This window comes from Leptosomus discolor, chromosome 6, assembly GCF_034619465.1.
Source record: "Leptosomus discolor isolate bLepDis1 chromosome 6, bLepDis1.hap2, whole genome shotgun sequence".
Classification (NCBI taxonomy): Eukaryota; Metazoa; Chordata; class Aves; order Leptosomiformes; family Leptosomidae; genus Leptosomus; species Leptosomus discolor.
This window is the reverse complement of record NC_141396.1, coordinates 15,887,077-15,899,465: the sequence shown is the minus strand read 5'-3', so window position 1 is coordinate 15,899,465 and position 12,389 is coordinate 15,887,077. Positions and strand designations below refer to the sequence as shown.

The window sequence follows — 12,389 nt, the reverse complement described above, 5'->3', positions numbered from 1 at the left end:
TGCTGCATGTAAACCCCTTGTTTCCCCAGGACAGGCTTTTCCAGAAGGTCCGGTCTCTCCTGGGGGAGTGCAGCAAGTCGGCTCTTGTTGTGGATCAGTCAGAGGAAACAGCTCTGGTGCAGTAAGGAAGGAGCCGGTGTGTGGATACTGGTACAGCAAAACATGGCCTGTTTTGAATGTGGAAAATTTGGGGGCAGGGGCAACTGGTTCTGGGAGAACTGGTTTCAGAGCTTGTGTCCACAAAGAGTCCACTGACCCTTCCGAGGTCGTTCATCCGGTTTGCAAGGGAGTGGTAAGCCGATGGATGCAGAAAAGTAAGGAGCCCAAAACTCTGTAAAATAGTCTTGTTCCTCTGTGTGCAGTGGCATGGTATGGCATGGGTGGGATGCTGCGGAGAGCTGAGCCCCACCTCAGCCCCTGTGTTGGAAGCCAGCCCTGCTGCTGTGCTACCCAGAGGGGTGCCTCTACTCACAGGTTGTCAGTGTTACTGGGGAAGGAGAGTGATGGGGCGTGGGCAGTCATAGCTGCAGGAGGAGGCTGAAATCTGGGTGCCACGGAAAGCACTTGCTGTTCAGAGCAGCTCCTGGAAAGTTGGTTTGGGGACAGATACACGGGGACCTGAATCACTAATGTTTCTCTGGAACTTCTGGAAAGCAGTCAATGAATGAGTGCTGGGGCAGGGGGTTAATTTGATGGCAAATTATCTGTAAATTACAGTGGTGCAGGTCCACTGATTTCTCGTTTGTTGCAGTGGAATAAATGAGCGAATGTAGCCTCTAGGGCTGACACAGGTAACTGCCGGAAAGGAGTATAGCAGTGTTCGCTTTTTTGTATGGACCGTGTCCGAGTTGCTCACTTCTGTCGTACTGCTTTTTTAGGACTCTGATCCCCCTAAGGTAGCCTGCATAAAGAGATTTAGGTTGCGACTCCTCTTCGTTTAATTCTTTTTCCCCTGTAAGGATCCAGTAAAGCTTTTTTTTTTTTTTTAAATAGTTTGGCCTGCATGTTTATCCTTGCAATCTGAGGAGTGTCTCATCAAGCTCCTTGGAAATCATCTACAGTCCTTTTTCCTCCATCTTTGCCTGACACTAGAAGTGGTGTTCTTCCGGCTGCTCATGAGATTTTAAAAAAACTGAATGACTATTTAAAATCTGTGAGGAAGAGTCCAGCTAAAAGTCCCTTCCTTTAAGTTACTCATACTTCACCATCTTGGAATTGATGTTTTTTAGTCTTCCGTAGAGACTTCTGGGAAGACCTGGTTGGACAAGACCTTGAAGGACAAATGCTTTAATCTCAAAATTAAAGTCCTCTAGTTCTTTTGTATCTGACAAAAAGGTGCAGATAAAGATCTCATTTAACACAAGACGGCATTCTTCCTGCAGTAGTTTTCCTGAGCAAAAGTCAAAGCAGTATGTAAGAAGGGCAAAGGATGCTAACACACAATCTTCTGTAACACAGAGAATGCAAGTTCTTGTCATCTGGGTAGAAAGCTGATGCCTTTCAAACCTTCGTGTTAGATGCTCTTAATACCTTCTGCTGCTCTTTAACCTCTCTTCTGCCTAGCAGCTGCATCTTAAAGAGCAGATGAAATCGTCTCAAGGATGGCAGGTCCTAATCTCAGTAACAGTTCCTATCCTTTATAAGGTATGAAGTGAAATGATCTGTGAGTGGGTTTATCTCAGATCCCACGTAGCGTTTTTTTCTCAGCAGTAGCAAGAAAGGGAAATTATCAGGCAGTGAGGAGAAGCTGTTTATTTTTAACTTACCCTTTCTTTTTAACTTCTACTTCATAATTAAAGGAGGTAAGGAGTGGGAGCCAATGAAAATATATAGCTAAAGGGATAAGCTGGTCTCAAGTTCACTGCAGAGATTACGCTAAGTAGTGGGTAATGCAGTAGGCTTTAGGGCCTCTTGTTCCTTCCCTGTCCTCCTCCTAGAGGCTTGAGTTCCTAAGAACTCAGAGTTCTTAGCTGCCTTTCAAAGGGGACGCAGGAGGGCTGATTTAAAGGATACTGCTTATAGAGCTCGCCGCTGCCCTCAGAGTTCACTGTTCCCTCACTGTGGTTTGAGGATGCCTCTGCTGAGTATCTGAAGAGATCTCTACTCAGAGCTAGCAAGGAGGAATCCTCATTCTTTGTGGAGAAGCGTGTACCTCCATTGTCTGGGCACGCCCGTACAGCACTACGCATTGCTGTGCATATGGGGGCATAGAGGATTGAAGAGGAGTGCAAAGGAAGGTGTCTGGGGAACGGGGTAGCCTTGGGTAAAATGCCTCCACTCTGACTTACTGCTGGAGAAGCCTTGTCCTACTCCTTGCCTTTCAAACAAGGTTTTTTCCCTGCAGCTTATTAATCTTGGTCAACTTGGCTTCCTCGGACTGACAGGAGGATAGCCCTCTGATTCATGCAAGCTGCTGGATTCTTTATTGCTCAGAAGAAGGTGCATTATACTATTACTCTCTGTCCCTAGTGGATAGTTGCATCCCAGAGTAAATTATTCCTGTACCCAGGCAGCTTTCTTTCATCATTTCTCTTGGCTCTGTGATGCTTCTCGCAGCTTCTGCACACAGGAACAAGAAGGGCAGGCTGAATTTGGAGATGTCTGTCATTGCAGGGGGTTCTTCCTCTGTGCCAGTGGAGCTGACAAACAGCGTTAGGAAATGAGTCCTGGAGAGCAGGCTGCGTGCTCTTGCAGTGGCGGGACACTGACAGGCTGTTCTTAAATAACATTGCAAAATGCTGATTCCTGCCCCTACTTTGCCTCTGCACTGCTGGAGGACAGCTGAGCTGCAAAGAGACTCTGCTGTGTGACTGTCTCGCCTGGGAACCACTTCTGGGACCATTTTTTTACCCCTAGTCCTCGTTTGGATGATGCCCTGTGGCTTCTGCCACCTCAGGCCCTAGCCTGCCTCTAAGTGTTTGCATGAGTGACTGTGTACCACTGCCACATGCAAAATTTGAGGGAAACAAGATTTTGAAGGAACCCTAAGCAAGTCTAGGTTTCCTAGAGTAAAGGATATAAGGACACGATTCAGTCGTATAAAGGGCAGGAGCTGCCAGCTGCCTAAAAGGGCAATTGAGTGTTTACATTGCTGGGAGGACAAGAGGAGAAGTAGAAGGGTTCCGTATTGTTCTCATCACTGTTGTCTTAAATCCTCTGCAATACTTTTCTTAGCATCTTTTCTGAGTTGTGATGCCTTGGGGAAGAGTCCTTTTCCTTTGCACCTTAGGCTATGTAGTCCTCCTGGCACAGGCTTTTTGTGAGCAGAGGCTACTGCAATGCAAACCTTGGATGTTGATACTCTGTTTAGCCCTCAGATCAAACGGTAACAGCCTGAGAAAGAAGTTCATGGGTTTAAGAGAATAGTTTCAATCGTATGTTTTGCCCAGGAGTGCTGAGCTATATGGTTCCTGGTAGGAAGATTATCGTTACTTACCATCTCACAAATGCTTTGAGGAATGCGTTTGTCCATGCAATGCTTTGAAGCTAAAAAGCATTGTGGGAGTCCCTCTTGGTGTTCCCTAGTTAGGAAAATGAATAGTTCAATAGGACAGAGATGTGTAACTATGAATTTGCAAGTATAGCCCAGTGCTGGGAGCAGAGTAATATAAGCTGGAGTGCTTTGGTTGCAGTGAAGGCAGATAATAAAATATCTCCTGGGCAGGATGACCTGGATTCGTGTCTCCATCTGTTTCCAAACCCAGAGTCCATACCAGGGTTGGTCTTCTCTTAGTGCCTGTCAGAAGCTTGTTCCTATCAGGAGAGAAGTGCAGTGGTCTGTATGGAAGCTGACCTGAGCAGCTGTAGAAGCTGGCGGTTTAGCAGATTGTGAATACTGATTAGCAAGCCAGGAGGGAGTTGTGCTGGCAAAACTAGCCTTGGAAGGAGCATGAGGTCAGGCAAACCTGTGTTTGCATAGTGCCTACTGTGTTACATTTGGGTGTACGCATGCTAATTAGCTGCTTGATTTAATGAGATCATGTCTACTTCTCCTGGTGACATAATAGTATTTGGAAAACTGCTGCTGTCTTGGATAGTGGCTCCTCCACTGTTCTCATGAATGGAGAAATTCTGTAAATTTGAGGGCTGTTCCTTACTGGCATTAGGAAGACTTTAGTGCCCACCTCTGTGTTCTTAGTCACAAGCCAAATACTGGCTGTTCAAGCCATGTATGTTGCAAAAACAGGTGCCAGAGTTGTGATCTATCTCAGCCTTGCTCTTCCTGTGCTGAGGCACCTGCGGATGCTGACTCCTCTGCTGTATTTGTCTGTCTCTGGCAGGTTTTGGAAGTGGTAAGGTCCAACTACGACACGCTGACCCTGAAACTGCAGGACGGACTGGACCAGTATGAGCGCTACTCAGAGCAGCATAAAGAGGCTGCCTTCTTCAAAGAGCTGGTAAGCTGCCTGGACTCTGCAGAATCAACAACCAAAGCTTTTGCGTACTGCCTGGGCAGTGGCATTTGGGGGTGTAGCTGAGCAGCCCTGTTACTCCATTGGGCTGCCTCCAAAGGTGGGGCAGGAACAGGATCTGAACAGACACTGCATGTCTCAAGAGATCTGAAAGCTCCCTGGAGCTCCCTGCCCTGTAATACATGGCTGGGGAGGAACCGCCAGGCTGCTCAAGCCAGCAGCTGGTCAGTCAGTCTCTGTCCCTTCTGCCATGGGGATCCCCTGTGCTTTGTGGTGGTAAATGTGCATGGTGGAGAAGCTGACTGCTCCCAGTTTGGGTTTATCATGCAGAGCGACTTAGCCTTTTTGCTGTTGTTAAGGGGACCACAAAGTATGGGACTGAGCAGAATACATGGTGCTGGTGAAACATGGGCCTGCTCGTTGCTTTCCTTCATCACTCACAAAATAGGGTTCCCAAGCAAAGAAAGCAAAGGCATTCCCTAGAAATGTCTCCTTCTGCCAGAGGAGAAGACTTATGGTAGGAAGCCACCCAAAATAATATAGCAAAGACAACTGAATCCAAATAATCTGGGTTGGTAGTTATATTCTTCAGCAAGTCAGCTTGCTCGCCCTACTCCAGAGAGCCCTGATGCAACATTTTCTTGTCCAACGGCCACGTCACCAAGGAAGCAATGTTTTTGTAGTGGCTGGTATCTGAGAGGAGCCTGGTTTTCCTCACTTTTGAATCATTACAGCTTCAGCAAAGGGAGAGATCTAACTCTGGCAGTTTTCTCCACCAGTTTGAGAGCTGATTCTCTCTCCCAGCTCTGTCCTTGCTGATTGATGAGTAATTGATGCCTGCCCACTCTGTCACGAGTCTGCATGAGTTTGGGAATGTTATGCCTCCCTCTGTCTACTATGCTCCAGAGCAAGCACGCCTGAATTTGTTTTGCTTCCTTCTACATAATCCTTTTTTAATGTTTTTTGGGCCATTCCAGTACGGCCGTTGCGTAGTGTACAGGCAAAACCACTTGCAATCTCTTTCATGGCATTTTTCTGTGCTCTTTTGTACCTGTTTTTGTTTCTCTGGCCTGCTGTTTGATACCATATCTAGAATACATACAAAGAAATTTGGCCATAGCCTTCCTGTGACATGGGCTTCTCCTATTGCTGTACCCTGGAAATAAGATGCATTTATGTTTCTGTTGTCATCTGTTCTGTCCCAAGGGTTCCTGCCCTCCTCAGCCAGCATCTCCTTCCCCAGCCTCTTGGCCACATGACTGCTCTGCTTCCTGCATGCCCCACTTTCCACTTGGCCTGGCAGAAGCTCAGGCCCATCATGCCAATTGATTAACATGACATTCTCAGTTCTAGGATGGTCACATCTACAAAGCACTTCAGCTAAAATTATTTTCTTCCTAGCCCGATCTTTTTTTGTTTGTTTGTTTTTCGAAATCACCATTTTGTATCATTTAAGAATCTGTTTGGCATAACCAGTCCCTCCTCAACTCCCTTCTGAAAATTGCCCGTCCAGGTACCCCTGGGACCGTCTCCTCAAGAGCATATGAAAGCCTGAATAATTACTGTCTAAATGTGCTGATTTGACCCAGTTGTGAATCTGTTTAATCCACATTTCTCTAGATGCCCTGAGAATTGGGACCCTATTAAATGTTCTTTACTCACAGCTACAGAAAATCCCCTGCATTCCATTAAGCTGTTCCCTCAACACAGTGGGAAATCAACCTGATATGTTACGATTTGTCTTCAGCAAACCCAGCTGGCCTCCCATCCTCCACACTGTTTTTTCCTCTAGGTGCACAGTAACTGATGGCTTTATTAATTGTTTGAACAACTCAACAAAAAGGCCCTAGTCTGCCCTATCCTCCCCATGTCTTCCTCAAACCAGGTACTTGGCTTCCTTTTTGCAAGGCTTCCGAGTCTTTACTTCGACTCCTGTTGCTGGTCTGATGTTGGGTAATATCCCCCTACCCAATGCATTGTGTTTAACTGCTGAGGTTTGCAGGATTTCATGGAAGGGGCAGAGTGAAGTTGCTGCAATTTTCTTCGTGGGCTCTGCCAAAGGAGCAGGGCTCGTGGTGAACTCCAGGTTTCCAGTGTGGTTTCCAAGCTTGTGCTGGTCCCATCAGGTCCTCCTGAAGAGGATCTGTTTGCAAATAATTCTTTCCAGATTCTGCCTGGTTTTCTTATCTCTGTCTGTGTGATTGTATTAAAGCAAATCCTTCTTGGTGGGGAATGACATGCAGGAGCCATTTTCCTTTTCGGCTGCCTTTTCATCTCTCTGTGCTCCCATTAAGTGGGTGAGCAGAAACTTCCCCAAGCCATTCTCTTGGCTCCTTTATGCTTAGAAATCTTATTCTCACTCCTTTGACGTGCTTTGCTAATGCACTGCTTCACTTCTCTGGGCTTTGCCTCGGTGCTGCTCTGTCTTGCTAATCCCAAAGAAAATTCTGCTTTCTTCTCCCATTCCCTTTTCAAAGAAGCTTTCAAAGGCCTGCGAAACTGCAGCCACATTGTGGTGGAAGGTGATGTGCAGACTGTTTTATCAAACGGGTTTTCTGGCCTGTTGTGCTGCCTTTGAGGGGCTAAAGGGAGGAAGTTAGGAAGTTTTCTAACACTTTTTATTTCTTTTCCTTTGAACCCTCAGGGATGTCATTTGAGGTCTGTGCTGCTTTGATAGACTGAGTGGTTTGGATGTGAGCTTTTGGACCCTCGCATTGCAGCTGGAGGAATGTGTGGAAAGAGATTCAGCGTCTTTCCAAAACATTCGCTGTGTTTGCAGTTGGATAGGTTTCAGCAGAGTCTCAGAATAGTCTGATTAGGGATTGATTTCTGCAGGGGAAATTACACTAATTTGACTTTTAATTAGATGTAGTAGTCAGTGTAAACCTTCCTCCCATTGTACAAATTTCTTAAGAACTGCTTGTTGATTGGAAACAGGTTTAATTGATGGAACTTGCTGCGAAATAGGACTGTCTGTACAGAGTTGCACATGGCCAGCTATAATGACACGAAACTAGAACCGAATAATGTTTTCCTCCATTCTTTCATTTGCTTGTTGTTCTCCAGGTAATGTCAGCATTTCATATATTTCCCGTTTCTTCAAAGTCTATGGGTTAAATGTGATCCAAGCCGCTAATAGGGAGGCAACAATTTTGAAAGCTTTTCTGGCCCCAGCGTGCTCCAGCATGCTCCATGCAGAAGCAAGAGAGGACGTGTGCTCTGCTCTTAGTTCTTTGCAGCATGAATGTTAAAGCTCTGAGCTTACTTTCCGAGGCTGGTTTTGGCCCCCTCATGCTGGGGGTAACTTGATTTAACTCTGATTTGAGCTATTCTTACCTTTTAGGCTGGTTGGCTCAGAGCTGCCTGCTTTCTCACAGCAGAAGTAGTGCTGGGCAGAGACTTGTAGAAACATCAGAGTCATCTTGTGTGTTGTTATCATGCCCACTCCTCTCCTCAACTTGTGTTAAAGCAGATCTAAGTCCATCGAGACCGCTCTTGATCAAAGTATGTGTCTGAGCTCCTCTTGAAACCTGTAGCTGTCTTTAAGTGAGAACAGCTCCACACTGGCCCCAGGTGATCTACTCCACTGCTTCACAACCCATAGGTTTAAAAGTATTTCCTCTTTTCCAGTGCAAATCTTCTTTGTCTTAAATTAAGCTGAGTATTTCTTGCCCCATCCCTGGGGAGCCAGAGGAATATTACTCACTGTTCTCTTTCTGACCTTATTCTACATACCGGAGAGTGTTTGCTCTATTCCTCCTAAACTTCTCTTTGCAAACTAAACAGGCTTAATTTCTTGTGCTCTACCCCATAGCTACAACTTCTGCTAAACCCGGTGTCCTCATCATGTACCACTCCAGCCTTCCTTTCTGGGCTTGTAGAGACTGCTGCCACAGCCTTCCTGGAGACCTTGATGTGTATACAAGTTGGGCGTCTTCTACTGCTGGTGCCTGGCCCCTGGCAGCAGTTCCTGAGGCCAGGAGCTCATTTCTGCTTGTTCTTTCTGTTGCCATGACCCGTAGAAATGCTTCTAGTCAGAATAAGGGTGCTGGCTTATCCTACCCATAGCGTCTGCCCCTTTTCTGCAGGCAGTCACATTCCCTGGGGCAGAGGTCTCTCCGCATCTGTTTAGCCATGTCGTTCCCCTCTTGTCAGAACCGACTGGGTCGCTGAGGTGGGGAGCACTTGGCTGTGCCCAGTGCAAACCAATGTTCTGGAGACCACTTGCAGTGACATTCTCATAGGCTGTAACCTGGTTATCTTACAAGACATGATCCCAAACTTTCAGTATGGAGTAAGTCAAAAGACACCCAGAGAAGAGAGATGAGAGAGTACTCCAAGGGAACGAAGATGCCTGGGGTCTCTGCCAAGCATGCTGATGAAGGAGAGTTTGTGGCTTCTGCAGACACCATCAAACTTAAGTATTCTGCCTTTAAGTGTAGACATCTTTGCTAGCTTGCTCGGGTTGTTAGGGTCTGTGCAATGGGGCTCACTGCGGTTCACTTCACAGCTTTCCCTGTTAACCTTCCATGTTTTGATTTGCTTCCCACTCTTACACATTCTGCCTTTCTGGGAGCTTTCTGCCCTTCCACTCTCTTTTTTTCTCACCAGGGCAGCAAGTGGGACCCTCGGCAGTATAAACACTGCTCACTTGTTCTGCCAGCCCCCAGTGTTGCATTCCTCATTCTGTTTCTATAGGATTCATCCCCAGTGCTTTTAAAAAGCACAAATTGCTAACCAGGTCAGCAACAACCTTGTTATCACAGGCTCTGAGTCTCTGGGAACTGTAATCCCGTTGTTTGGATGAGCTTGTGTCAGTTTTGCTTTCTGTCACTGCTGCACAGTCGCTGACACAGATGATGTTTGACTTTGTTTTCTTGTTGCTGAGTGCAGTTGAGACTGAGCCCAGTCTGGGGCCTGCGTGTTCGGCCAACAAGTCTGCAGGCACGAAGGGGGAAGGGAAGCTGCTGCGCAACAGGGCTGCCCAGCTCTTCCTCACAGACTCTGCAGGTGACCAGAAGCCCAGGCATCATGAAGGGATAAAGGTGTCTCTTCTTCAGAGACAGCTAGTGAGCCAACTGCAAGTGTAAGGCACTCGGCACAGAATACACACAGCTGGCTCTGAACCCATGGTTTTCTGCCAGCTTGGGTGATAATTTATGTTTACGGCACAGTAGCATGGCCTCTGTCCTTTCCGTGACTCCGTATCTTTGGCTCTGCAGGTTCTGGAGCAGGACAGAGGCCATGGCACTGCATTCATCCAGGAGAATGCTGGCTGCCACTCCAGCGGGCACTGGTAGAAAATGCTCTTCCAGCTCACTTTCCTCGGAACAGGAAACCTATCATAGCTCATGCATCCAAACAGAGCGTCCTCTCCCATCACTGTCTCATTTGGAATTTACTCTCCTTGCTGGGATGTCACTCTAGATGTTCCTGTTATTCCAGGCAGCAGCTAATCCTCAGAGATTTCTTGCTAAACTGGAGTCTCAGTGAGGGCTGGCTGCAGCAAGTTCCCTGGAGCTATAACAGCATGCAAAACGGTTCCATGCTGAACCTGGAGGTCACAGTGTCAAAGCCACCGTGCGCGTGGGGAGCCAAGAGGAGACCCTTGGCTAAAAACATCTTGTTTTGTCTCTGTCAGGTTCGGTCCATCAGCATCAACGTGAGGAAGAACCTTGCTTTCAACACGCTGAGCCAGGAACTGCTGCTGAAGGAATTCTCTACGATCTCTTGAAGCGGGGACCCAGCCGCTGCGCAGGGCTGACCAGAGACGGGCCTGTCTGGGCGGGGGCACTGCAGATCTGCAGCCGGTCGTTCCTTGCCTTCTGCCTGCAGAAGGGACTGCGTTTCTTTTAGGGGAGAGCCTTGCTGCTGTGTGTTTGATCCCAAAGGCATGTGTTTCAACAGGACTGGGGCCTGAGCCGAGGTGATCGGCCTGTTGAGGAGGAGGAGGAAGCAATTTTGTAAGGTGCCGTGGGGGTGGGCAGCCATTCCTGTGACGTAGCAATGGGAGATTCCCCGCGCAGCCTCAGGGAAGATGCACTGGAAACCTTTGTAGCAGAGCTGGGGAGAGCTCACAACCAAAACAGTCCAGCTGTGTAAGACAGTTCTGGGCTGAGATCACTCGCCTGCTCTATGGGGAAGGCTCTCTGATCCCAGGTGAGGGCTGTTCTTTTCCATCAGCCTGGATCAACCTGCCCTCTCGCAATGTAGGAATGGCTTTGGGGTATAAAAGAGTTTCCCCAAGGAGCAGGCCCTGCTCACTGCCGGCTCCAGGTGTCAGAAGGTGTCACTTGAACGAAGCCGTCGGATTACTGGAGAAGGAGAAATTTTGCCTCCAAGACTTACTGGGTCCAGTCTAAGCCAGTATGCAAGAAAATGGGTCATCAAACAGAGCATTTTGTAACTGACGACCAGCTCTGCTTGGGGTCACTGTTGCTTCTGGTAGCCCAGCTCATCTCTGCTGTTTCTAAGGTTGAGAGACATTTTTAGATACTCCATTTTCATGGGGCAGAGGACAGGCTGACTCCCTCCCCCCACTCCCCTTATTGCCCATGAGAGACTGCATTGCGACAATCCTCCTCTTCCTCACAGGAACGTCTGCCTTGCACGTGTTTGCAAGTGCCTGGTGACCTTCAAGAACTAAGAAGTCCCTGGTTTTTCCCTTGTGTGTGGCACGCAACTAAAATGCAGCTGGAGAAGCAGTTACTTCACTTTCTCACTTGCCCTCCCGTCTTCGCCAAGCGACTTGCAGCAACAGTCTGCTGAGAACTTCCTAAGGAAGAGCTCCGGGATGATGCTCCGGGGCACAGGCAGACCTTTCTGCTCCAGAGCCAGTGTTTCAGAGGCGCCCAGGTCCGGCGGAGCCTGTGCCGAGTGCTGTGTCAGGCTGCCAACTCAGGAATACGCAGCATCAACACCCGTTCCCTGCTTGTGCATTTCAGCTCCTGGTGGTGATGTTAGGAGCTGGCCTGACTTGGTGGACTGAAGCAGAGAAGTTATTTACATCCCAGATCTACTTTTTTTTTTTTCCTAGAAAACAGTTTTTATAAAAGAAGTGCCTAGTCCTGTTCTTAGCCTCGTAGGTTAGCTGAGTGATGTGAATGTCATGCTCATTTACTACCATTTTTAGGCAAGGCTTGTTCATGCTAATGTGTATTAGTTGCATTAATGTTTCATCTCTACCTGCCATGAGCATGGAAAATGAAGCTGTGTCCTTGGCCACCCACTGAAGCACCCGATGAAGACCGTATGTTTTCCTTGGGAGCACCGGCTCCTCTCAACAGAAGACACTTTGCCTCAGCAGGGAATTGTCTGGCTTTTATCAGCTAAGCCAGACACTTATTTGCTTTCCTGCCTGCAAGTGTGTGGAAATGCGCACATGTCAGAGGGACGGTGCTTGGGAGAGCAAGCAGGCTCCATAAAAATCACTTTGCTTGAGAATAGGCCAGGACATGTAGAAGGAGGCAGCTTCTCCACTGAAAAATGAGTAACAATGGTTGGCAGCACGTGGCGCTTGTCTGTGTGTGTGGAAAGCTCTTGCTAGGCGATCTCACCTCTGAGGGGGGGGAGTTTCTTCTCAAGGGGGCTTGAGGTGCAGCCCCAGCGTCGCTGCTGTTGGAACACCGAGTCACCCAGCTGCCCACGTGCCTCCTCTTCTCTGATCCTGCTCAGGCTGAGACTAGACAGATAGGCGAGAGAGCTGGGGATGAGTCTGCCTCTGCGGCGGCGGCCTCTGGGGTTTTCAGCTTTTCACTCTGGGCTCGGCTGTCGAAGGTCTCGTCTCCCCCAGGGTGCTCCCTTGCTGGGATGAACTGAGAAGCCCAGGCTCTGACTGGGAGCAGCTCCTGAGGTCAGCCCTCATCCGAGGCTGAGCTGGGGAAGACTGTGACACACGTCCTCTTGTCACGCTGTCACCAAGCACTGTAAATGGCTGTACATACAAACCTAGAGCTCAATAAATAACAGAGCCCTGCC

General features: G+C 48.1%; 1 protein-coding gene across 1 annotated transcript in view; it reads left to right on the top strand.

The window, feature by feature from the left end:
- The window catches only part of ARMH3 (armadillo like helical domain containing 3), a 123,920-nt gene extending 111,531 nt beyond the window's left edge, over positions 1-12,389 (top strand). The window contains exons 24-25 of the mRNA XM_009954428.2: positions 4,281-4,397; positions 10,054-12,389. Coding sequence (XP_009952730.1) covers positions 4,281-4,397; positions 10,054-10,146 — 210 coding nt within the window. The 3' untranslated portion in view covers positions 10,147-12,389. The remainder of the gene's footprint in view (positions 1-4,280; positions 4,398-10,053) is intronic.